The sequence below is a fragment of the Protomyctophum parallelum genome, assembly GCF_964188405.1.
Source record: "Protomyctophum parallelum genome assembly, chromosome: 13".
In the NCBI taxonomy this organism is placed as follows: Eukaryota; Metazoa; Chordata; class Actinopteri; order Myctophiformes; family Myctophidae; genus Protomyctophum; species Protomyctophum parallelum.
Genome location: NC_139708.1, coordinates 42679959 through 42707069, shown reverse-complemented (window position 1 = coordinate 42707069; position 27111 = coordinate 42679959). Strand labels below are relative to the sequence as shown.

The following is a 27111-nucleotide window of genomic DNA, read 5'->3' as shown; positions in this document are numbered from 1 at the left end:
AGCAGTGATTGGTGGGAAACTCATACACACTCAGCCCGCGCTCTCATCGTCTCTATGATTGGTGGGGCGCACAGCCGCACACACAGAATGTACTACGTTGAATATATAAAAGGTCTCGCACGCCTCTACTCCAGCATATTTCTTCGAGTGCTTATTATTCTAGAAATAAACCTAACCTACTACAAAATGAGTGGACGAGGAAAAACTGGAGGGAAGGTCAGGCAGAAGGCCAAGACCCGCTCATCCCGTGCCGGGCTCCAGTTCCCCGTTGGTCGTGTTCACAGGCTGCTGCGTAAAGGCAACTATGCCCAGAGAGTCGGTGCCGGCGCCCCGGTCTATCTGGCGGCTGTCCTCGAGTATCTGACCGCTGAGATCCTGGAGTTGGCTGGAAATGCTGCCCGTGACAACAAGAAGAGTCGTATCATCCCCCGTCACCTCCAGCTGGCCGTCCGCAACGACGAGGAGCTCAACAAACTGCTGGGTGGAGTGACCATCGCTCAGGGCGGTGTGCTGCCCAACATCCAGGCTGTTCTGCTGCCCAAGAAGACCGAGAAAGCCGCCAAGAAATAAATCTACTTAACTCGACTTAACAAACCCCCACAAAGGCTCTTTTAAGAGCCACCCACTGTTTCTGCATAAGAGTGATTTCCAATATTATAAATGCGCACTTTTATAGCTACACTTACTATTTATCCAGTCTGTCCACATGTCTGCAATCATAACGGCACAGCGGGTTATTGCAGTTTAATTTCTTCAGTTGGAATGGGGGGAAAAAAGTGTAATTAACCCACACTGCTCCCCGTTCTATTCTACATAAGGTCCTAAATGTCTAATTACATTTATGCTCCCAATGCTGTTAGTGTAATGCTTGCATATCTAGTAATTCTTTCAGCATGTAACCACAATACTTTAAAAGATGTATCGACACATGTCTGAGCACGTTAATGCTGTATTTCTTCAGTTTGAATGGAAAAAAGTGAAATTAACCCACACTGCTCTATTCTACATAATGTCTAATGTGCATTATGCTGTTCGTGTAATTCTTGCATGATATCTAGTAATTTCCTTTCAGCGTGTAACCACAATAATTATCTACACGTGTCTGGGCACTATATATTCACACATTAACTGGTAGTGGTTTTGCCGACATGCATTGTAATGGCCATGTTCATTATATACATATTTGGTTAAACTCTACTTGGAAAATATGGGTGGTCCTTAAAAGGACCGTTGTGTTTTTAATAGCAAACTATGCAGTTTACTTGGAGCTGGTGTACTTGGTCACAGCCTTGGTGCCTTCAGACACGGCGTGCTTGGCCAGCTCACCGGGGAGCAGCAGGCGGACGGCGGTCTGAATCTCCCTGGATGAGATGGTGCGGCGCTTGTTGTAGTTAGCCAGTTTGGAGGCTTCACCGGCGATGCGCTCAAAGATGTCGTTGACGAAGGAGTTCATGATGCCCATGGCCTTGGAAGAGACGCCGGTGTCGGGGTGGACCTGCTTCAGGACCTTATATATGTAGATGGCGTAGCTCTCCTTTCTGCCCTTTCTGCGCTTCTTGCCGCCCTTCGTGGCGGTCTTGGTGACGGCTCCCTTCTTGGAGCCCTTCTTGGGCGCTGGCTTTGCTACTTCAGGCATCGTATGATCGTGTTTGTATTCAATAGAATAGTTCAGTTGCAGTGAAGAATGTGTAAGAGGACGCTCTCGTACCACTATTTATACAGAGCCAATGCAAATGAAGCGTGGGACTCCTAGCATATGATTGGCTGATCCTGCCACAAAGAGTCTTTGTTTTCTGTATTATGTTTTCCCGCTCGTGTGCATGTAAGGGGCCAAATATACTAGCCCCTTTATACATTATTAATATGTGTGGTAAATGTATAATTTAAAGCCCCTTTTTATCATAATGTGTTTTGCTGCACACCCACATTTCCCCATTATAAAGGTATATCTATATCTGCATATTAATTTTCCACAACTTAAGCTAACTTGACTTAACTATACAGGGAAACACTGTATTCTGAAAATTGCAAAGTAAGATAATGATACAACTGAGTGGGTGTCATGTCCACGTCCCACCTGACAGAAACCGGCCTGCTGAAACCAGGAACCGGATTAACTACTACATTAATTATGTTCTTTATTGGCACAAAATGTCATTCATCCAGAGAGTACAAGCTTTACCAGAAGTAATAGAAACTTGTTGTTTTGATAGTTGTTTTTATCCCTTCCTATAAGTATAATGTTTGTTTTAAAAACGCCATGCATTGATAATGAAGGGATAATTAATTGTTTTTAGTTCAATGTTTGTTTTAAATATGCCATTGACAATAAAGATAATGTTTTGTTTGATTTATACAGAGCGGCCCTCTTGTCTGGAATTATAAGAAACATCCAAATTCATAGTTAGGCAATGATGTTTACCAATAAACTTGAACATTTGATTGCCAGTTTGTGGCTCCAACTATTACATTCAGGCTACTGTATTCTTAACCTCTATATTTGGCAGGTTGAACTGAGTTGGCTCTGTACTACTCCACCCTGTCTGCTCTTAATGCCATGTAGGCCTATATCTGCTTCAATGTGTTGCACTGTCAGCTTGTAGATCTGCTATTATGATTCCTATCCTAACTATTGTATTCGTTACCTCTCCATTGGGGTGGGTGTGTGTGTGTTAATGTTGATTTGTCAGTTTCAACTTTCAATCTTATTCCAAAATTGTTGAAGCATGTTGTGGTAGAGGCTCCACAACAAATCTCTCACCACTGGATCCAGCACTACCACATGATTGAACAGTAATAGTTAACGGTAGCTCAATAAAGTATATATTAGGTAATACTCTTTAAAGAAGGTGTGGGTGGCTCTTAAAAGAGCCTTTGGGTTGTTGGTAGATCAAGTCAGCATTATTAACCTCCGAATCCGTACAGAGTGCGTCCCTGTCTCTTCAGAGCATAGACAACATCCATGGCGGTCACGGTCTTTCTCTTGGCGTGCTCGGTGTAGGTGACGGCGTCACGGATCACGTTCTCCAGGAACACCTTGAGAACACCACGGGTCTCCTCGTAGATCAGACCGGAGATACGCTTCACACCGCCACGGCGAGCCAGACGGCGGATAGCGGGCTTGGTGATTCCCTGGATGTTATCACGAAGCACCTTGCGATGACGCTTGGCGCCTCCCTTTCCAAGTCCCTTGCCTCCTTTTCCTCGGCCTGACATTTTTTGAGTTCAGCTGTAGTTGCAGTTAGAAATGTGAGTGAGTAGAAAGCTCAGAGCCTTGCCTTTTTATGTGTGTTGTGAGGACGTAAGGGAGGACAGGCACAGAGAGAGCTGCGTGGGCGTTGCACCCCCTCCCCACACACACACATACTCCTCCCCCGTGGTCACGTCACCCATTTGTTTTTACAGTAATTGCTATTCAACTCTATAATCATATAATTGCTGTTATTTTTTGTTTATTGGTTTTATTCATTGGCATTATTTTTCTTCTTTTTAACTCCCCGTTTGTGAAGATCTACTTGCACTACAGAGAGATTCCACTATTGTTTCATACAGGGAGCAAAGTTTGTTTGTTTGTGTTTGATTGATTCATTGAAGTATGTATTAACAGATTGGAGAATTCCAGTACATTTCAAGCACAGCTCAATACAAAACTGTTACTGTGGACGACACCATGAAGCATTACACTTGTTTACAATAGGGTCCACCATGTTCAATTCATCATAACATCTAGACTTACAAATATACACTTCTATATAGCCAAAAACAGGAAATCATCATAGAGGAGGTAAAAAGGAAAACAAGTGTTATTACAAGTGATATTTTACTATGCACTTGTTCAGTTTCCTTATTTACCTTATTTATCAGCTCCAGCACACTGTTATGAGTGAAGACTATGGAATTGTGCATTTCCCGTCAGTGTGTTGGCCGGGCCCAGGTCTCGTGAAATAATGTGACATCATCAGGGATGGAGATGAGTGCCCATGGGACTGACTTCAAACTCGGTGCGCGTATCAGCGAAGGACCCATCGGTGTGATGTGCCATGGGGGAAGTCGGTTGGATCAACAGATGTCTTTGTTGAATTCTATGTCGGCAAATAACAGATGTTTTTCTCAACCAATTAAGTTAACGTGGTTATGATCCTTTCTGGTCTAATGTATTAGTACATGGCCTTTGTAGATTAATTTTCTTTTCCATTTCAGGGAAATCATTTGTGCAGTAGAAGGCAATCCTCGTAGTAAAGTACAAATTGGAGTTAGATTACTAGGGATATTGATAGCAGGACCAACCATTTTCTTCTGTTTTTCCTTAAGGTAAAACAACCATTTTCCAAGTTACATGTATTACAAATTGATTCTGTTTTCTTTTCCCCTTTTTCCTGTGTTTTGGATCAAATACTCCTCTTGTTGCCCCCTCAGCTATTAATGTCAATTAATGACAAACGTTAAAAACGCCATTGACAATGAACAGTTTGTTTTGTCTGTACCCATATGTTATGATGATGTACGATGATAAGAGCGCACCTCACTTCACACGGGTGTGATTCTTAGATGGTTTTCTTAACTTAATCCGGCTACTTCATTTTGTCAAATAATAATAAACACTGTTTGTATAAAAGTCTGTGGCAACATATACATATAGGCCTCTCCTGTACGCTAAGATCTAATTTAGAAATGAGTTCAGTCATTGTCCGGTTATTGCGTTCTGATGTTTTGTCTCGTCTTTCAATTTTTCGCTCAGAAACCTAAACCTAAAATCTGTAATATGTCTTCCGTTTTCCAAATCGATCACCCTTCTCTTCGCGAGTTTCATGTCTTTGATTTAGTCTACGTCGAAAAAACTTTCCCATCATTGAACTTGAACCCAGCCATTCGGGAGGTATTTCCTCTTCCTTCTGAGACTCAACTTCTTGTCCTTTGACTTCAACAAAAGGTCTTTTGTCTGCTCTTTCCCAGTCCAACATGATGACCTCCTGATTCTCTGTCTGGTATCAAGTCCTGTCAATGACTCTCTGTAATGATTCTGTGGGATGAATTTAGCCCCTTCTGCACCAGTCCGACACCTCTGGTATATTCTAGACCACCCAACGGGAGAGGATGTCTTGCCTATGTATCTTCTTTCCCAATGTAAATTGCAAGCTTCTTTGGCAAATGGGTAGGCCTAAATAGAAGCTTCTTTGGCAAATGGGTAAATAGAAACGGACACTATCGGCATCCTATAACTTTGAAACTCAAATTGGCTACGTCATCCACATATGTCAGTTTTTAGATAAACATACATAGTTACGTCATGAACCAATCCCTGATTGGCAGAGCGACACCACCAGCATACGGAGCCAATACAATCGGTTGAGGGGCCACCGACATACGCAGCAAGCTTCCAACTGCACTCTGATTGGCCGAGCGACACGACCAAAAATAGACAATCCCCGATTGGATTGGCCGAGCGACGCCACCAAAGACAATACACAATCCCTGATTGGCCAGGGATGCCACCAAAATTCACAATCGCTGATTGGCCGAGGGGGTCACAGAAATACGCAGCCGAAAACAGTACTTGCGCTCTGCTCGCACAAGTAATAGGCCTACATCCTTGATAATCCCAACTTTCACAAGGTTCCACTATGATGGTGTATTGGTATTGCAGGGGTGCCCAAAAGGTAGATTGCGATCTACCAGTAGATCACAAAGGCTGTGCAGGTAGTTAATAGCATGGCATGGTCCTAAAAAGATATTTAATAAAAATAAAAAAAACTTTTGGTAATCTGGTGATTTAATTGTCAGCTCAAACCCACAATGCAATACTTTGTTTAAGATTGTTGTGCACAAACGTCAGTAGCGTTACAAAGTTACATACAAAAAACACCCTACCAATTCAAAATGTCCCTCCATTTCCTCATTCCAAGTGTGTTTGTCTTATGTCTTGCTATACGCCAAAAGCCCCCTCAGGTGCATTTTTAAACAAATTTCAGCAATGGGATCATATTTTTGGTGGGTAGATCATGTTGAGCTGGTCATTTTGAAAGTGGTGTATTGTATTGACTTTTTAAATTAATCACCATTAACCTGTCAGACCTAAAAGTTATCCTTAAAAATATGTTCAATGAGGGGAAAACAATTACAGTTCAGAAACAATTAAAGCTCAGAAGCATGTGAGATAGATGCAACGTAGAAATGCATGTACTAACTTTATTTGTGTGAATTGCTGGATGAGCAATTGTCTTAAATCATGTTTGCCTCATGGGTACCTGTGGCAGTAACCAGTGGTTCTCAAATGTTTTAATTACAAAAGTGTACAAATGCAACATGTGTACTCGCAAGAATAGAGTTCCAAACCTGTTCCAAACCTTTTGCACCATCGAGGAAACCCGAGGGTCCCTGGACCCCACTTTGAGAACCAGTACAGTAGACTGAGACTATAGGACAGCCCTTCTTTTGAACAATAAGCCAGCATCCCGTGTCCCCTCTAGAAAGCCTCGTCCACGCCCTGTTGCTAATGTTTATACATCAGAAAATGTTGAAAAATAGCCAGATCACATATTTAAAAAAGTGCATTTGATTTGTTAATTCTCTATGAGTTGTGAAGTTGGTGTCTGTTTCTCAAGACCATCCAACTCAAGGCCTTATTAGCAGAAATGACTTTTTATCCAACAGTGGGTTTTTTGGAATACTTTGAAAATACAAATCTCCATTTCCTATGCGATTAAATCAACAGCCTGGAGCAAATGTCCCGTTTTAAAAGTATGAAATAAGACACACACACAAACCCCAGACAATAATTGTCTCATATGACAATGAGATTGCCAAGCCCCAATTCTACACCAGTGGTTCTCAAAGTGAGGTCCGGAGACCCCCAGGGGTCCTTGAGGGGGTTTTCCCATCTAGATTGATATTTAGGACCCAAATGGACCTTTCCAGGTCTGTAACTCCAATAGTGTTCAAATGGAACCTTACGGGTCCACTTGGTTCCATTTGTACACTTGTTTAGTTATTATAATTGGGGTCTGTGGCCTAATGGTATACAAAACTGAAGATCCTAGGAATAAAAGAGCAGAACTGGTCTACAATGGAACACAAAGAACAACATAATGGCAGTCTGATCTTCCAAGAGGTAGCGGTTTCTTTCCTATTTTTAACACCGTATCATTTTACCTTGTACTTCTATTAAACGCTGGGACCAGAAGTCACAAACTAGCAGGCGTATAGAAACATTTTCTTTTATCCTGAATATATATATTTATATATCACAAACTGTGCAAAACATATGATTGTGGTCATTTGCTCCTAATATACTTTCACACAGAAGCTATAGGCTATATGTATGTGCTTAACTATGACACAAACATTATGGTACCATTATTAAGGGATGCTTTCGACATTTTCACTTTGACCTGTTTCAATTTGTTCAAGACACTTGGAAAGTGTTCAATTGAGTACACGTGCACTTTCCACACATTAACTTGAAAGTAGGGATGCATGATAATGAAAATTGAAGCCGATATAGCCAATTGATAATATGCAAATTTGCAATGCATCTTTAAGGAGAATTCCATGCTAGAAGGCTTGCTTACCTTTATTTGTAGTCGTTACGTCCCCACCAAAGAGGTCCAGGTGTTATTTTGTGCGAAGGCGCATTATTGGCTATTTCACCTACCATAAGCCCTCAATGAATTGAATTGCATTGAATTCAATGGGCATTGGGGTGTTTTCCTAATTGGCTCATTTCCATCGCTCAATTTTTTCTTTTTTTGTATATATCCTTTCATAATGTAAATAGTATCGGCACACTTTGCTACTTATTTTGATGGAAATAAGCGAATTAGCACAAAAACCCAAACCCCATTGGAGGGCTTATATTAGGGGAAATAAATAACACCTGGACCGCTTTGGTGGGGACATAACTACAAATAAGGTAAGAAAGCCTCCTAGCATGGAATTGTCCTTTAAACCCGTTACCCGTTATATAGTTGTAACTATAACTCTGGGGTGTAGATGCAGACTTAAAAATGTCTTAGGCCTACTGTTGCACATAAGCTCAAACAACTTAAAAGTAGTAAAGATGTAATACATATTAGGACTGAGGCCGAATGTTGCTATATACTGTAGATGAATGGGTAAAAAAAAATAATCTTAAAATACAACTCGTTTTTAGACCCTTTTGAAAGCTTCGCCCAAAAACACCTCAAAATATTTTTATAAAATAAAACAATGGCTAAAATACCATGATTATTTTGCTGATAAATATTTGAACCTTAAAATTTTAAGTAAATAACGTCCCGATAGAACATATACTAATTATTTTTAATCGAGCATCCCTACTTGAAAGTTTATACATTTTAAACGAACATGTTCTAGTTCCGTTGAGGAAAGATAGCTGGTCAGCTAGCCATCAGTAACTACTCTCTCGCACACTGACACAAGTGTCTAGTGAAGGAAAAAAAAATACATTTAAAATGTCCAAGTATCCTATCAGTATGGCATTTCATTTACACAAAGTACCATGAAGGAGAAAAAATAAAAAATAGATAAATACAATATAATATTATGCAAAATTTAACTAAATGTCACATGGAGCACAGACAAGCCTTTGGCATATCAGTCCAAAAAACATAACGCGTATAGCCCGACCGATATGTTGGCCATCTTTTTTGTCCGGTACCAGCAATGATATAGCCCATGTGTCCCGATGTTTAACCACTTAGCCAAGGTGAATTATTTTGAACATTTTCAAAATTGTTGCAAACTAGATCGGCTAATTTTATTAAATGTTTGAATAGAAAAGGGGATAAAATAAAGTTTACTTCGTATTCATTTTTTCACTTTCTTATAATTAAAATGTTCTCAAGCAGAAACGGAAATCAAAATTCTAATTTAGACAAAAATCGGACCAAAGAAACTTGCCATCGGCCGGGCTCTAATATATTCCTTTCAGCTCAGCCATTTGATAGAAAAGCATCATATAATTCAAATGTATTGCAGTGACACTTGAAGCATGAGGACGTAACAACACATGTGGAGGGCAGAGGCTGAACCGTCTCTTCCTCTGGGGCCTGGTGAATGTTCAAGAGAGGCACAAAATCAACATCCCTCTTCCGTCTCCAAAATAAAAACAAAACATGACGAGGCAATCCTAGTTCAACCAGATCCCTGGATACAGCCGGCCAAGAATGATGTCGGTCAAAAACTGAAACCTCTCAATTCCTTCTCATTTGTTTTATAAAGCAATGCCCGACTTATACTTGGTGGCGTGACAAAAATTGAAATCAGGTCACAATCTGCCATTTTTAGTTTTTCCACACCTGTACTTAGGTAGATGTGATTGGCATCATTCTTACATTTGTTTTGGTTCTTCCCCTATATTTATGCGATTGCATTCGCACCTGCGGTGATCCGCACTGTGGTGCGCTTTCAAGCGAAGCGAAACCACTGTTTCTTTTGTTGAATTAAAATGCATTTGTTTGTACCGCACCAGAATCCGAATGAGCCTTCACACCTGCCCAAACAAAGCGCACTTTCCGACAATACACAGGCTAGGATTCGTTTTAATCGCAATAAAGCATCCTGGTGTGAAGGGGACGTATACATGCAGGTTAATCTGTGTTCAGAGTGACAGGGGACCCGTGTCATTCTTTCAAAAATAAATTTCAATGTGAATACTTTTTAACTATGAAGTAATGAGGGACTTGGACTTCCCACAACTTATGCATCTCCTTTGGTGCTTTTACCAAGACATCTGAATTTGTTCTCCTTCTAAAAATGTGGCACAAGAGACCGCACAAGTGAAGCTCTAATGTTAGTACTTAGCGGATTCACAGGGAAAAACAGATATTTGGAGGTAACAGAGCAGGCAAAGCAGACGGATGACAGAATGACAAGTTATCCCACAGCTGTGCATCATTTTCTGTTATAAAAGCGACATACTGGACTTCGTGTCTATTCAACCTACTAGAAGCGACCATTTGAATTTAAGAATCAGGTCAGGTTTTGAAAATAGATGTGTGAAGCGGATCAGCGCAGTGCGTCTCAAATTAATAACTGCACTGCAGGTAAAAAAAGATCCAACACACTCATCATTACTGCACATTACAGCAATGTTTCTCAATGCCGGGTCCGGGCACCACCAGAGGTCCAAATTGTCCCGCCTGGGTCTGTAAAGGCCTATTCATAGTCTGGATTTTCGGTGGTGAGGTGACCACCGCTCCGGTGGTGAGCTGACCACCGTAGCTGAAATAACGTTGAGCGGTGGCGAGTAAAAACAGATAGAAGGGCTCGAGCGGTGCATGGCGGATGTTTGTTCTTCACCGCGGCTCGTGACGTCATGTTGTAGTTCGGTGGTCACCTAACCACCGAAAATCCAGACTATGTATGAGCCTTGACTCTGGAGAACCATGTTGTACACGGTACATGCTTTGGTGATTTTACAGCATAAACTGGGTTCGCAGAGCTAAACAATGGTATCAAAGCGGTCTAATGCATATCAAACTGATGATCCTTGAGAATCACTTCATTCCAGGATGTTTGCATCCTGCATGAGGGACACGAGGAGTGGTTGTCACGCAGTTTGCTTCCTGCATGGTGTATTTCACTAACGGGGAGTCAGTCAGTTACCGACGTCCACCATACTAGGCCAGCCCCCCCAGGGTCCGGTGGAATAAAAAAAAAGAAAGAAACTATGAAAAAAAATACAATTTGATTAGATACACACATTACAAATGTGACAAGAGGTGAAGACAAATAATACGTTTAAATGATCGCGAGCGGGGCGCGCGGCTGTGGCTACGCGACCCACTCAAGAGAAAAAAGGAACAAATGAGAAAATGAAATACATTTTTGTATTTGTGGACCCTGCGATGGAGGAGGAAGGAACAGAGGGACGGCCTCAAACGGACAGGGAAACGAAGCTGTTGTACTGCTGGATGTTTCTCTTCAGGATGTCGGAACAGGGCCCCAGCACGCGCTCGAAGCGCGGGCGGTCCAACTTGACGCACTTGAGCGGCCCGCGGGAGACCACCGTGGCGGCGCGCGGACGGTTCATCAGCAGGGCGATCTCACCTGTGGGGGAGAAAGGACCACTCCGTTAATACATTTAGACCGAGACCGATTCTACAAAATGTCTTCTAAATCATGACAGTTTTCTGTTTCTAGGTCAGCGGTTTTCAAGCATTTTCATGTCAAGAACCCCCGAAAATATATGAAATTGGCCGACTCCCATTTGAAAATATGTTGTTCCAGGGACGCCCACCCCCCAGAAGCAAAGATTGGAGTAAAAAGCTTTCGCTCTGAAAGAATATTTTCAAAGATTTGCGCCACATTTTCAAAAAAATAGCAGACCTACAAGCTCGTAGTGCGGCACTCGGTGCCGCGCTATGAGCTTGTAGATCTGCTAATTTTCAAGCATAGGAGCCCCGTCAGATCAACGGCCATTGTCCCACTCACCAAAATAGTCTGACGGTCCGAGTCGGCCGACCTCCACAAACTCCTCGTTTTCAGAGCGCCTCTGCAGAACAGCAGCTGAGCCCTGGACCGCACGGGAGAAGGAACACGTTGAAATGACACTCTGCAAATAGACGTCGACAAGATACTATGTGGAAGAACAGCTGGAATAAATAGCTGTATAGTTGGAAATAAGCTGAACATGCTTGGGAAAATAAGTTCTCAAGTTTCATTCACCTGCTAACAGGGTGGGGCGATATGGATTTATTTCAAATACCACAATATAAATGTATTTTTATCTAAGACTTTTAAATTATGTAATGACATCGTTCCCCAGAAGGTTCAATTACGTTTGATCTCATCTTAACCAATTCAGAGCCAAGGCAGATTGTAAAAGCACAACGCTAAATATTGACCAAAGTTTTCTGAAAAACCTATATTCGAGAAGTGGGAAAATCATGTATATTGCTATGCTATATATAGCAACAACCACACACGTGTGTATCTGGCTTTAAGTAACATAAAATTTGCAACTATCCAGTTTTAAAACAAAATCTAAATGTATTTTACATGTCGTCAAAGTGAAAATAGCAGATCTACATGCTTGTAGAGCAGCCATTTTAACTTTTTTTCCCCCCTCAACGTTTTTGAAGCATTTGGCCAATACTGACATGCCCAAAACAGGGACGACAAACCATTACATTTTTTCTTTGTCATCAATTACATGGATCAGTTGGATTAACCGCTACATGGAGTGATGTGTGAGGCCTGACCTCCAGAATGATGAAGAACTCGTCTCCAGGTTCTCCCTGCACCACGATCTTCTGTCCGTCCTCGAAATGCACCGTCTCCAAGGCGTCCGCCACCGTCAGGCGCTCCCACTTGTCCAGAGATTCTGTCACACAAAGACCCGTTCAGATCATTGACCCATTGGTGTTTTAAGCATTATGTCATACTTTAGCTATTGAAAAATAGCAGATCTACAAGCTCATAGCGAGTGCCACGCTATGAGCTTATAGGTCTGCTATTTTTGAAAAATCATGAAAATGTGGCACAAATTTGGAATATATATTCTTTCAGAGCGAACGTTTTTTTAAATCTTTGCTTTTGGGGGGTCCCTGGAACAACATTTTCAGATGGTGGGGTACTGGACATGAAATATTTTGAAAACCACTGAAAAACATGTTTTTTTTCAGCAAACTGTAATGATTTAGAAGACATTTGTAGAATCTGGTGTCTGTCCTAAATGGGTTAATCTATTTAGACCCGAGACCAGATTCTAGAAAATGGCTTCGGAAACGTTTTCATGTCAAGGACCTCCAGAATTGCTATGCAATTGGCCACCGAATCCCCATCTGAAAAGATGTTGTTCCAGGGACTTGGTGCCGTGCTATGAGCTTGTAGATCTGCTATTTTCCCAACAGCTAAAAATAATGGTTAAAAGCTATAAAGTTGACTCAGTCTAAATGGGTTAAAATACATACAGTGCATTATTAAAATACACAAACACCCATTCATTGTATTCTGCAGCCACCGACAAACACACAGAAGACCCTTACCTAAAATGGACACTTTGCTAAGGAATTCCTCATACATCTTGCGCTTTCTTAAGGTGCTCCCCTGAAAAGAAATAAAGACAAATGTATGAAAGAAAGAACTACAAAAAGATATATGGATTTAGATTGAATTGTTCTGTTGCAAACACATCTGGTTGTAAGAATGTTAAGCCACACGGAAATGTGATATTCCTAGTGTGACCAACAGACTGTGAGACGTGCCCTGGTGTGTGACTGACCATCAGTATTCTGCGGTAGCTGTCTCTGTCGATGCCCCACAGCTTGACGTTGGACTTGGCTCGGACAGTGGCCGCACGGGGCGTTCCGTAGATCAGGGCCAGCTCCCCGAAACTGCCTCCCTCACCGATGTTGGTCACCAACTCACTGTTCACGTACACCTGGGGCCAGGACAGGACACGACACAGCACAAGAACACAGTCCCGGACAGAACAGAACAGAGAGATTCCAGTGTTAAGATGTGAGGCCGATTCTACAAATGCCTTCTAAATCTCAACAGTTCTCTGAAAAAACCTACAGGTATTACTGCTACACATCATTGCTGTCAGGCAGAAACCTCTTATCTCCATATTTTGCAGATCCACCAGCTCTAAACGTGGCACGAAGTGACGTTTTGAGATTGTAGATCATGCTACCTTTCATAATTTTGAATTTGAATCGGGAAAAATGACAGTGTTGGACATATGACATATTTCACCCGAAAAGGGACGAAACCACAATCTAAAATGACACGGATGCTTTCCCGGATTGAATGGGTCGAGTATCCTTCAACGGGGCTATGCCAATATTTCCACCGACGTTATGAAATTACAATTTGGCCATTCAGCATATAGTCTTAGCCAAAGCGAGACACGGTAAGCACACCAGTAAAGATTGCAAAAAACTAACATGCAGGTCTGTGCTGTGTAGGATGAGCTCATTACGGAGAGGCCAAGTTTAGATTAGACTTGGATTGTTTTTAATCACAAATTGTGATAAAATGACACCCATATAAACAGACCAAAATAACTTACGTCCATATCCCCTTGATCAATAACATAGAAGTTGTCTCCTTCATCACCTGGAAAAGACAGCAACACAGATGAAGTCAGCCAGTGACTCAATCTCTTTAGACCACAGGCCAATTACCTACAAATCCCATTATTTTAATATGCATGCTGTATATGAACATATTATTGGCTAATCAGAGACATGTGCGATACTAGGTCCCCTATTTATTTGCCTTTAAACCTCCAACACGTTGGTCCCTATGGAGCGAAACACTGACGTTTAATGTGCCGGCGTTTTTTTCCTTTTCTTTCTTGTATCCGCTCCGTTGTTCTTTTAGAGTGTGAGAGAGTCATGACTCAGGATGGGAGGGGCTTCAAATCAGCAATGAAGAGGTGGGGCTTGGCGGACAGTGCAGCATGCGAGTGCGGCAAGCCCGAGCAATCTGCCGAGCACATAATTAACACCTACCCCCTGTACAGACCTCCTTCGGAGGCCGGCCTCTTCCACGTGGGACCAGAGACAAGGGCGTGGCTACTCGATACTGAGTTGGACATTTGAGGATGATACACGAAAGAAGAAGGAGGGGCTGTTTGTGTGTGTGTGCGGATATATAAAAATATATTTTCAACAACACTAGTAGCTTGCGAGCTTGTAGATCTGCCAGATGTTCGCCACATAAGAGGGATGCTGGGGTTCATGTGGGTAAGACCGGTCTTTAAGTTTATGTAGTTGAATGTACATTGTACAATGTACACGGTCGAAAAGCTATGCTGGTCAAACGGGCATATGGGGGAAAGACCTGCACAAATGCATAATAAATGTGAAATAAAAAGAAATGCTAAATTTTATCCCTTTAAATTTGCTGGACACTCACCTTGCTGAATGACCGTCTCTCCAGCAATGTAAGTGACAGAAAACATGGCATCAAAAATATCACTGGAAAAGAAGAAACGGTACAATTACAGTGAATAAATTGGATTAAATGGATTAAAGCTAAATAAAATCTCACGACCGAAAGATTTTGTGTGGACGTCTTATGCAATTTGTGAAACAGTGTGAACGTATCCCCCCAAAATAGCGCAAAACAATAACACCACTAGATGTAAAATTAGGATGTTGTAGCATAATTTTAGCTGCTGTTCTACATACTGTCAAACCAGGTGAATAAATCACAGATTGAGGCTTTAACCATTGCTTTTATGAAATAGCCGAGATCATTAGGTTTTTATGGAAGATGCTCCTGAACAATTTATAGTTGTTTGACTACTTCAAATGCTCTAATCTTAAAAATAATAACCGGAAATAGTCTTTCTACGAGCTCTCAATGTGTCGCAGCCGGATTGAGAGCTTGTAGATTGGCTGTTTTTGCTGTGCAACAAGCTTCCATGGCATAGAGGACACCCTGACTTCTATGCAAACCAAATGACTGAAATCAGTCGTGACGACTGAGCATTTTAACCCATGCATTTGTCCATGGGCTGAACCCCTTGCCATCACAATTAGATCTGAGGCCCAACACGCTACAAACAAGACATGCTACGAAACAATATGAGACACATTAAATATGAGGACCATTACCTTCTCTCATTGTCATCCAGGTGGGCAAACAGAACATTCTTCTCGATAGACTTCGCCAAAGCAGCCATGGTCTTGTAGTCTTTAGGGATAACCTGGGGTGAAACATCCTGTTTACATCAAGTTTACAAAAAGCTTTACACAGTCAATGATGTCAGTATATCAGAATGCTTGAACAGCAAATTAAAACAATCATAGATTCAAGTACTAGTTGGTTATAGTAAACCTTACAATTATAATTGCCAATAGTAATGTATTAATCCAAAAGATCTTGAAGAGGAATATCTATTCTGAATGTAATACCATAACCAGCCTGAATTTGTTTCGAGAACTGTCCCATGTTGACACATTTAATTTATGTTTTACATAGAGATAACAAGCATGCACCTCAAGATACCTCAACATACAGCTGATTTAGGCCTCTTTTAGACGGCGACCATCTCCAGATAAAACGGCAAAGTCCCGTTGCATTCTAATTTTGTATTGACCCTTTACACGAGAACACACACTTTATGAAAACGCTCTAATGTCGCTAGGTGGCGGTAACGGGCTGCCAAATAGACCAGTCACCCACGACGCCACGTACAAGAAGAACCAGGTAGCTCCCCCTTCACGCAACCCTATCAGGGTTTTTAATGACTCTTCCAGAACACAACAGGGTTGTAGCCGTCGCTCGCTGCCTGCTTTCTATAACGCATCAAGGTGACACACAGGCTGACAGGCAGCCCAGAGCAAGCATGCAGAGCGCGCCACGGGATCGGGATGGTTATATATTTTTATAATACATCAGGCTACATAAATGCTGCTGCCGCCTATCAGAAAGGGGGCATTATATTTACATCATGGTTTTACATTCTCCATCGCTGATGAGCCACGTTTTGTAGGCGAAGAGGGAGCTGGCTTGTTCATTGTAGGAACTCCATTATATCATATATGGCTCTGCATCAATGTAATAAACATATGCGTTGTGAGCCAACGTGAGCCATGATGTCATAAGTTTTGCGGATTCGCCTTTTTGCCTGTTTACACAGAGACTGGTAAAAATGGCGTTTTCAAAGAAGGTGGAAGGTGGTTTCACTTTGTTGCGTTTTCACCTCCCCAAAACGTTCTTGTCTAAAGGGACCCCAGCAAACGATACTTTATTTTGCCGTTTCCTATGAACACCGTTCTCGTGTAAAGCCCACCTTAGTCGACTAAAAACAAGCCTGCACCTCAAGATTACAGAGATCATCAGTCAACACATACAGTTAATTCTGTCGACTAAAATGTCCAGACATGTCTTCTTTGTATACAAACAAAAAGAGCACAGTTTCCCAGTGGGTCGTGACCAATGTTTGGTTTGTGAAAAGAAATATGATATTTCAAACATTTTGCAAGATAATTGAATAAATTTAAACATGACATTTCATGAACAATTAATTAATAATTGAATAAAATAAAAAGAGCTTTTATTTTCTCTATAGTTTGAGTTCCGGTGAGACATAACCCTTCTCTTTTGGGAACCACATGCAGTTAAGAGGGAAGGCATTACGTCAACAGACAACTGTTAACATCCTATACCATACAATTGGTCAACTGGGTGCCCAGGGGCTACACTATCACATATTGTGGCACGCAGGTTAATATCAGAATAATAATAGACATATTATTCATTTCAGCTACAAACATGCAAACATGACCTGCTTTAATTACTTCAGGCTATATGTGTAGCTTAATAACTAGAATTAAAATGTCCAATGTATTTGCATTTAGTTCATGAAGTTAAACTATAACTAAATACATTTAAAATTAACATTCCGAACGCCTGGGGGTATTTAGGACCATTAAATCAGAGCGCCCAGTGATTTGCAGCAACGGAGCACAATTCAAGGTGCAACAGGTGCCATCTTGGATGTAGCTGAAGTTGCTAGATGTAGCCAAAACACTAAAATGGGGGGGGAACATTTTGGCTGATGTCTCAACCGGAAATGACATTGAATCAATGTTGCCCAACAGGTCCTGAGCGTCACTATTTGATAGGACGGAGACCTCCGTTTATGCCGCTCAGGGTGTTAAATACAAATGTTACTTTCCAGGATTCCATTTAAAAAACAACAGCAAAAACATTTTCAGGATTTCAATTCAAATATAGCAAAAATAGCTGATCTACAAGCTCAAAATGATGCCACAGTGCGACACGTTTCGAGTTTGTAGACCGGCTGTTTTTGCTACGACAGAAATATGCAATGTGGCCCATCTGGAATGAGTGTGGAAATAGTGTGTCTCTCTCCGTCGTCAAAGTTGCCTATTCCTGCTCTATACAGTACTATACTCAGGGGTGCACATGCGTCGTCAAAACGTTTGGTGTGCGGTAGATCAAAGGCATGGAGGCGCATTTGCGCACCCAACAGCTGAGAGACAGGGATTTAGAGAATGCTGACAGGCACTCAAATGAGATGTTAACGTCCTGTAGGTAGACTTAGAAATAAAACTAGAGTTGACTAATCAATACAAGTGGCTCTTATTTTGATGAGGCAGTTTCCGCACAGGAAGTCTGTTTCACTTGTAAACAAGCTACGATGGATGAGCTGTCAAAGTGCTAGTCGCTAAACCACGTTAGCTACCATATTTACAATATGAAAACTGTCACTTAAACAATGCAGGTTACACACGCTGGAATTATAACATGGAACCTGCAGGCAGCATTAGGAGAGTAATTCATTGTATATGTGTTGGACGTTTGTGGTTGTGTTAGTGATAAACGGACAGCTTAACGACGACACTGTCTGTGGGCAGGTTATACTAGCCCAAAATAATAGTGGGCACACCTGACTATACTCTACTGTAATGACCTGAGATCGGATTCTACGAATGTCTTCTAAATCAGACGGGTTTTTTTGTTACTATATCGTTGGTGCTCAAACAATTTCATGTCAAGGACCCCAAAAAAATGATACAGTATATATGTTTGATAGATATTTGACAATAATTTTTCCAGGGAAGCGAAGATATCAGTTAAAACTCTTCTGAAAGAATATATATTCAAAGATGTGTGCACGTTTTCCCCGATTTTTCAAAAACATTTGCAGATCTACGGGCTCGTTGCGCGGCACTCTGTGCCATGCTACGAGCTTGTAGATCTGCTATTTTTCAACGGCTAAAGTTTTAAACGACGGCTAAAGTGGTTAAAAGCTATAAGGCGACGTTGATGCGTCCTCAGGTCTGAATGGGTTTTTTTAAGCGCTGACCTTTCTGACGTAGGAGTCGGCGTCCTCCTCGGTATAGACCTCGGCGCTGATGGCGCCGCGCCGCCTGCGGCCCTTCACCACGGGGTTCATGGGCGGCGACACCTCGTCCTCGCGGGAATCTGACCGGCAACTGTTGGACCGCTGCGCCTGGTGCGCCGTGATCTGTCTGGCCTCCTCCTACACGGTGGAGACACACACACACACACACACACACACACACACACACACACATCATTGATTGAGAAGACAACATTTTAACCGGTGTGATGATTTATGTATATTCAATTTGCTGCAACTCTGATTTCTCATCTGGGATCATGTTTATGTACTTATTTTTATAGATTTTTTTGTCTATCTAATTGCAAAGACGGCAATATCTTGATCAACAATCATCAGAGTGCATATGCCCGATCTGCAGCAGAGATGTACGGATTACCGATCCGGGGTCCAGGGACTTAAGGTCTGACGCACCTAATTCCTAAAAGGCCTGAGCTTATTTTGGATGTGCAGAGAAGTAATGGGGCGGATGTCCGTGGGCGCGTTTGTTTCGTACACACGGCCGTGGGCGACCTGACCTGGGACTTTTTTTTTATTCGCCGTTTTGGATAACTTCTGTTGACATACATGGTTCTCCTCTGACACTTAATCATACGTCACATGTTTGGGATCACGTGACAGGAGGAAAATTCCCCAAAACAACTTATCAGGGTTTTTGGGAAATTAGTGAATAATGGCACCCTCTCTGAGGAACTCTGAGAGTGTGCAAATGGAACCATACTCTCAAGAGTTATGGGGGTCCTTAAAGATGGAGTGCCACCATTTTTTTCCACCCTAAAACATGATCATCAGGTATTATTACAATATAATGGGGAAGAATTTTCCAAAAAGTGTACAGTATTTGTTAAAATCATGCTTGTATGTGGACACGCCCACCAGTTCATTAAGTATGCCTGGTTTGCCTGGTGGGTGGTGATCCACCTGAACTGAAGCCGCACCCACAGCTGTAGTTGTATGATAAAGGGGGAGGGGTTAGGGGAGGGGCTGATAGTGTGGTGTCACTATATTACTGTTTACTTCATTGGCCTGTTTGACTGTCAAGGGTTCAGCCTCCAAGAAGAAACCCTAAATAGAAAGTTAATACACCATTGCACATAAAAACAACTCCAGGGTGTCTAATGAAGTACTGTCACCTCATAGACACATGAAAAACTGGAAAAATACAAAAATTGCGGCACTCCATCTTTAAAATTAACCCATTTAGACCTGAGGCCGGTTCTAAAAACACCTCCTAAAACCTAACTTAAGGTTTTCTGAAAACCTTAAAATTCGTAATAAAATAAAAAAATTGCTATATAAGACACAGAGATGTATGTGACAGAGGGCGCAGCCGGCATAAAAAGTTAAACGTATAGGTAGCATCAGGTCTAAATTGGTTAAAATATTTGAGGACCACTGATCAACAGTGGAAATAGGCATGCAAAAAGTGTCACGTCGCCCACGTGAGCTTGTAGATCTGCTATTTATGAAAATCAGATAATATATGAACATTTTTAACATGATGGAAAAGATCATGACGATAGTGCAAAAAAAAATGATCATTGATTATCTCAAATAATTACAACTATGTAAGAACTGTGTAACAGGTCCGAGTTATGTCTGAGTAGGAGTGTCATCGCAGGTCTGATTGGCGGCCACCAGAGACATCTAATAGAAGAATTGGGATATTGGGGCAGAAAACAGCCCGGTACTCATGCGAGCCCATTGACTCCAATGCATTGCGTAAACTTCCGGTTGTCCCAATTTGAAGCCTTCAATTAGGGACAAACCAATAGAAGTCTATGTAGAAGAGCCGCCATTGGACTAAAGCCCCATGAAGTGAACAGAGTTTGCGTAACTCCGTCTATACTCTATGGCTCTGGCGGCCAATGGCCACACAACAACCCACCTTCTCTAGCCTCTCAAAGTGCTCCCTGAGGAAGGCCATGGGCCGCTCGGGCCTGGAGGTGCACAGCTGCACGATGCAATCCTTGAGCAGCTGCTGGATGTTGTGTCTCTGCACATACTGCTCACACTCCCGAAGACTGCGCTCCTCATCACTGCCTGGACCAGAAGACGACGCCATCATCCCCGTCTGGAGACACGAGAAAGGGAGAGGGGAGCATAAGGGCCCATTGCAACGGCTCCGTGTCTAAATCTGTCTTGTCTAACACAAGTGAAACTAGGGCTGTATTTGTATTGATTGAATACGTATTAGTCATAAATGTAAACAGCACAAGGTACAGTCATTTAGGGATAACACAATTAGGTGATTGTGTAATCATCGTTTGTGACACAGTATAAACAGTAAACACTCAAATGAAAAGACAAAAGACATGTTTACACACTGTCCTTATTCTGGACATAACGGGTCGACCACCACCACAATGTTCACATAATATGTGAACATTCGCCGTTCACAACACGGCATGGTGTGAGTTTGTTATGCAGATCTGCTGTAGCCTGTTTTCACTGTGTGATGTACAACAGTACAGTATAGTTTGTGGTCAAGGCGCATTACCGGTACGCAAAACATGTTCCATCCTTCTTAAGCGAGGTGACAAAACCAGCATGGGCGTGGCAAAGCCCCTCAGTCACAGCTAGGAGGGAGATGTGACGTAACAGTGATGCAAATAGTCTGCATCCTTAGACTCACTACATTGAGAAATGTCACCCTCCGGGGTCCTGGGATGCAATACTGTACTCAGTATTGTACTCTAACATCGTTGAAGTAGGACTCATAAAATGTACCTGGGACCCATCTTAAAGACCACCCCTGGAGCCTGGACACAATTGAAAACCAATTTAGACCAGTGGTTTTCATCCTTTTTCATACCAAGGACCATTATTTATTTGGTATTTGAGCCACGGGCCACCATTTGACGATGCCTCAGACCCAAAACTAAAGAATATTTTGTTGTCATTGGATTTTGTCCACAATTCTTTCCAAATTGATGTTGGTACTAGCATAGGACAACAGATAACAATTATTCTACATTCTTTAATTGTGTAGACTTGTAAATTAAGTATTAGTAGGCTATATTAGTAACACTAATTTAACTCGAGGGTAAAATGACACCATTTGGTTTCATGTTACGCTCTCAAAGATCTAATGGTCCATTTGGTTACCAACTCTCCAACAATTCACCCTTTGTCAAGTCCCGCCCGTGGTTGTGCCCCTCTTTGCACCCATTGGTTGCAGTTTTGTGGTTGGACAAAAATCATCTCTCTCCATCCACTACCATTGAAATAACATGTTTTTCAGTTGCTTCATATTGAAATAGACTTGGATGGTTAGAGCGGCGTGATTACATACAAAGACAATGCAAGGCGAGAATTGCGCAAACGGGCGCGACCTGGTGCGGTACAAACGGGACGAACCGAGGCGAATATATATATATATATATATATATATATACACACACACATACATTATACATACATACATACATACACATTACACACACAGGTCCAATTCCTCATGGGGACCGAGATCCCTGGCCCTGGCCCCCACAGACTCTACGTCACTGATCACAGGTGAAGCATGGTGACTGGGCACATCATGTTTGTTTTTAGTTTTTTCCCAAAATGATGTTTTAGCCAAGTCATCATAAACAAGGCGGCACGAGGGCGGAACAAGGCTGACAAAGGACCACTGGTGGTCCCCGGGCCACCGGTTGAAAACCACAGACTTGGACCATTGGACGTGTGCAGCCTGTACCAGGCAAAGTGTATAATCATAACACACAGGCATGAGATCTAGCCTGTTTAGACTGGCTAGATCTCACGTCTGTGTTATGATTGTACATATACACGTTGCCTTGTGTAACACGTCGAGAGAAACCATAGGAGGAGGGGATTGAATACTGTAAGAATGTGAAGGCACACAGCAACTCCATAACGGTTGCACGCAAGCCTCGTTCTGCGAGGCGTTGTGAGCTTGTAGATCTGCTATTTCTGGCAAAGAGGTTTGGTGTGGGGGGGGGGGGGGGGGGCTTTGAGGGTTTAAGTTATTCTGCAACATAATGTTATACAATATGTAGTTGCTCTCTAAATCTCTCCCTCTTTGAAAGACCCCTGCTTCACGTAGTACAAGGGACGACAAAGCTTTTCGAGAAACGCTAGACCAGAGAAGTGCTTTAAGCTTTTCACGTTGTCATGAGTGAAGAGCATTGTTCACGTTTACCCCTATAACCAAACAGCAGTCACCACCACCTCCCTCAGCTCAGCTCAGTGAACAGGGAACTCACCCTCGCGGTGGTCATAAGATGAGCTGAGGATTGAACAACAAGAAGAAATCTTAACCACATTTTGTATGTGTCACTCGGGGGTCTCACACGGGGTCTCTCTTTCGTGAACACCAATAAAGTGTGACAATTGATCTATAGTGTGGGAAACGGCAACCACACTAACTGACAGAGATAGATAGAGAGAAGACCTTTTGGTCGAAACGCGTAGGTCCTGTTATTTATTCGCCTTGCTCATCAAATAAACTATTTAATTTTTCACCAAAGACGGAGGAGTGCCTTGGATTCTTTTCAAGTCTGCAATTCACATTTTGACAAGCAGTACTACTTGGAGGAAGGATACCTTGTCGTCTATATGGTTTTACCTGTATCACCAAAGAGCACCCATATAAGAGCCACTAACAGATCCCTGCAGCGCTTCCATTACTCTATTTAACACTAACTGACAGTCAGCCTACAATATGACTGCAGTACAATTAGCCTAATATTTAGACTCTCGTAGATGTATTTGATCGATTCTTTGTGACATTTGAAAATGTCAGAATCGACGATAAGTCTATAGTTTCTATAATTAAAACTCTGATGGTCACTGCACTGGTTTGCATCAACACTCAAGTCAGTCAAAGACAGTGCACTACGGAAGAGACCTAAAAACACCAGCAGCTAACTTGGGGAAGTTAGCTTTAGCAGTTCAGCTAACGTCGGCTAAACAGTATAAAACAACAAAAGGGAGAAAAGGAGGAGGAAGGAATTGCCGCACGAGCGTTCAGCATTGAGATTATACTTATTATTATCATGTTATTTGGATAAGAGTGCACCTTCTGTCGTGGAATCCAGAAGTCAACAATAACAACAAAACAGCCATTTTGGAGCTAGAACGCTAACCTTGGCTAACGTCGCCAACAAGCCCCGTTCGTTCACTTCAGCCAGACAGAGACGGCTGTATCAACACAAACGTTAGCAACAACCTGTATGTTTTATTTTTCGTTTGAAAATAGTTTGCTTACGCAGAGCAACTTACCGAAATTGAACTAAAACGTTTTCTTTGGTCTTGGAAAAATGACGTTGACTTACTTGACGCGGTGACCGTTGATCTGTGTTGTGTTGTTTTGACTGAGCACAGGGGTAGTGTTGCCAGATTGTGTGAGAACTAAGCAGCCAGGTTTATTAAAACAAGCCCAAAAGAAGACTAGGCTATATTTGAAACAAATAAATATCGGACAAAATGTGACAAATTATGTTTTTTAATACATTTTAACATCCGAGTAAACGGTAACAAAGGGCATTAGGGCTATGGATCAGAGCTACCAGGCTGACACATGGGGGGAGGTACTTGGATACACAGGGCTATGGTACAGGGTCCACATGGCATGGAAATATGTGAGAATCACTGGACAGTGGACATTCACAATAGGAAACAAGCCAAAATAAGTTTAACACCAATAATTAAACCTCAAACCACACCAGTTGCAACTCCTTGCAACAAAAATTATTTAACCACACCAATGCAATTCCTTGAGTTGCAGTTGCATAAACTGGCCAAAGTAAACCCCTTGTACAAAAAAGGGAGTAACTTATAACACAGCAACTACCACCCTATTTCTATTCTAAGCTCCATCTCGAAAGTGATGGAAGAAATAGTCTATGAACAGGTTGAAAAGTATCTTGCCACTAACACATTAATGTACGAGTTCCAATCTGGTTTCAGAACATCCCACTCGACTGACACATGCCTCCTCTGTTTGAGCGACCACATCAAACACGAGTTGGATGCTGGCAAATACTGCGGCAAGGTCAAGCTGGACCTCCAAAAGGCTTTTGACACTGCGAACCACTCCATACTGGTTAACAAGCTAAAAGCTATTGGTTTTGATAGCACATCAGTGAGCTGGATGCAATCCTACCTGGAGGGGAGAGAACAGATGGTGGAGGTGAACAGAACACTGCCCCCCCCCCCCCTCCCAGTGAGCTGTGGCGTTCCACAAGGAAGCATACTAGGGCCTTTACTGTTCCTAATATATGTAAACGACATCAGCTTGTGACTGCAACTTGTTCCTGTTCGCAGATGACTCAGCACTGCTGGTCTCGGACAGGAACAAACTGCAGGTTGAAAAGACCCTCAGGTCTGAACTCGGTAGAATCTGCACCTGGCTCGCTGATAACAAACTATCCTTACACCTGGGAAAAACTGAATCCATTCTCTTCGGATCAAATAGTAATCTCAGCAAGGCAGATGGCTTCTTGGTTAGAGTGGGTGACAATATTATCACACGAAAAGATGAAATGACGCACCTAGGTTCCATCCTGGAGGCCAATCTTTCCCGTGATAAAATGGCCACCAACGTAATCAAAAAAGTCAATCAAAGAACAAGATTCCTTTACAGGATCTCCTCACTGGTCAACAAAAACACCTTGAAGACCTTAACAGCCCTCGTACAAGGTTTCTTTGACTATGCATGCACCTCTTGGTACCACAGCACCTCAAAGGCCCTTAAAACAAGGCTCCAGACCTCCCAAAACAAACTGGTCAGGCTCCTACTTGGCCTCACCCCCCTAACCCACCTCACCCTTGCCTACTTTGACAGGCTGGGATGGCTTAGGGTCGATGACAGAGTACTCAGTACAGCATCTTGCAATGGGTCTGGTCCACAAGATTCGATACACCACCAAGTTACCCATGTAGGCCTACCTGTCTAAATACTTCCTTAATGTAAACGAAGTCCACACCCACAACACCAGAGGAAGTGCAACAAACCATGTACAACCCAGATTCGGCACAAACAAGGGACTACATTATTTTCTCTCCTATGCCACCAAAATGTGGAACGCCCTACCAACAGTCATTAAGACATGTGAATCCCTTGACTCCTTCAAAAACGCTCTCAAAGGGCACCTACGGACGGCTGCAATTCGAAACTGGCCCCCGTAAAATCTAAATCCCCCCCACTGCCCCCCCCCCCCACACACACACACACACACACTTCTCCCCTCACTGTATATGTTTCCTTTCCCTTTTTGCTTCCTTTATGATGAATTCCTGTTCTGTTCTTTAACTATACAGAAGTGTCTATTTGTAGCCTACGTCTCTAAATGTTTTGATGAATTGAACATGGTGGACTCTGTTGTAAACAAGTGTAATGCTTAATTGGGTCGTCCACTCACAGTTAACAGTCTTTGTATTGAGTTTGTGCTTGAAATGTACTGCAATTCTGCAAACTGTTAATAAATATTTCAATCAATCAAAGCATTGGTGTGGTTTGGGCATAGGCCTGAAGCCCAAAGTCGCTTATAATAAGCCGACGTGGCAACACTGTTTCCGCTCTACACCGGAAACGGGCTGAAGGCCAATCGAAATATCGAATGCAGCACTTATTTATGTATTAAGTGACGACTCGAGGACTAGTACTACAACAACAAATTTATATTTTTGCTATTTGGGTTATATTGCCATTACTAGTGTTGATGTCTAGGATATAGTATTAGTAGTGTATAGTATGTCTTTACATGTCTATAAATTGAATATCATGGACTCCCTGTTATTTACACTACAGCACTAACTCCACAAGGTGGAGAAAAAGGTTCAGGAGAGACAGCCGTGGAGATGGAGAACCAGATATTTTCTACTATAGCTATATCAGAGAGAGAAGTATTGACAGCTCAAGTGGCTGTGTCTGAAAATACACATTAATATGAATCCAACATACAATGGTGACAGTGCTGTCAAACAAGTCTCTCAGCTAAGGGGTGACCTGAAAAAAGACCCCTAGCCGGTCTATAGGATTTGGCTGGTACATAAGTTTTGTGTAGCACATAGGTTATTAGGAGTATAGTTTACCACCAAAAAATGCTGATGTTCTATCAATTACACACCCTATGAACAGTATAGTGGGCATATTTTGTCAATCTAATTAAATAAATGTAACCAAACAAGCTATACACTTCTTTATCTTTTCTATGTTTTAGCCCTTTTCTGCCTTGTTTGATAGTTGAAGTGAAGATGCACAGGAAAGAGGGAAGGAGAGACACACGCAA

General features: G+C 42.2%; 5 protein-coding genes and 1 long non-coding RNA gene across 10 annotated transcripts in view; 2 read left to right on the top strand and 4 right to left on the bottom strand.

The window, feature by feature from the left end:
• LOC310868839 (histone H3.2) overlaps positions 1–27111 on the bottom strand; it is a gene marked incomplete at its 3' end in the record, with an annotated part of 192888 nt that overhangs the window by 17927 nt on the left and 147850 nt on the right. The window lies entirely within an intron of this gene.
• Positions 187–570, top strand: LOC310868825 (histone H2A-like; the record flags this gene model as incomplete). The annotated part of the gene is made up of 1 exon (XM_083779294.1): positions 187–570. The coding sequence occupies one exon, from the start codon at positions 187–189 to the stop codon at positions 568–570; it is 384 nt and encodes a 127-aa protein (XP_083635420.1).
• Positions 1259–1636, bottom strand: LOC310868827 (histone H2B 1/2-like; the record flags this gene model as incomplete). The annotated part of the gene is made up of 1 exon (XM_083779296.1): positions 1259–1636. One exon carries the CDS (start codon positions 1634–1636, stop codon positions 1259–1261), a length of 378 nt encoding a protein of 125 aa, XP_083635422.1.
• Positions 2905–3216, bottom strand: LOC310868837 (histone H4; the record flags this gene model as incomplete). The annotated part of the gene is made up of 1 exon (XM_083779306.1): positions 2905–3216. The coding sequence occupies one exon, from the start codon at positions 3214–3216 to the stop codon at positions 2905–2907; it is 312 nt and encodes a 103-aa protein (XP_083635432.1).
• On the top strand, positions 5570–10503 carry LOC310868408. The gene is made up of 3 exons (XR_014570091.1): positions 5570–6371; positions 6404–10147; positions 10368–10503. It is a non-coding gene; the product is annotated as an uncharacterized lncRNA (long non-coding RNA).
• LOC310868406 (cAMP-dependent protein kinase type I-alpha regulatory subunit-like) lies at positions 10862–24204 on the bottom strand. 5 transcript variants are annotated; one of them, XM_083778841.1, is made up of 11 exons: positions 24154–24204; positions 20742–20927; positions 18797–18973; positions 15573–15679; positions 14869–14930; positions 14018–14064; positions 13226–13384; positions 12990–13050; positions 12204–12325; positions 11434–11554; positions 10862–11049 (listed from the first exon to the last, which is right to left on the bottom strand). In XM_083778841.1, exons 2-11 carry the CDS (start codon positions 20919–20921, stop codon positions 10877–10879), a joined length of 1209 nt encoding a protein of 402 aa, XP_083634967.1. In that variant the 5' UTR covers positions 20922–20927; positions 24154–24204; the 3' UTR covers positions 10862–10876. The 5 variants fall into 5 exon arrangements, with proteins under 5 accessions (XP_083634967.1, XP_083634966.1, XP_083634969.1 ...); XM_083778840.1 differs by having other exon boundaries at positions 24101–24193; XM_083778843.1 differs by having other exon boundaries at positions 11434–11515; positions 24101–24193.

Coding starts and splice junctions, on each gene's coding strand:
- LOC310868406 (XM_083778841.1), bottom strand. CDS start 20,921: ATGATGGCGTCGTCTTCTGGTCCAGGCAGTGATGAGGAGCGCAGTCTT. Junction 14,931..15,572: donor CTGGATGACAATGAGAGAAG/GTAATGGTCCTC, acceptor CTTCTTTTCCAG/TGATATTTTTGATGCCATGT. Junction 13,385..14,017: donor TTGATCAAGGGGATATGGAC/GTAAGTTATTTT, acceptor TCCTGGCCCCAG/GTGTACGTGAACAGTGAGTT.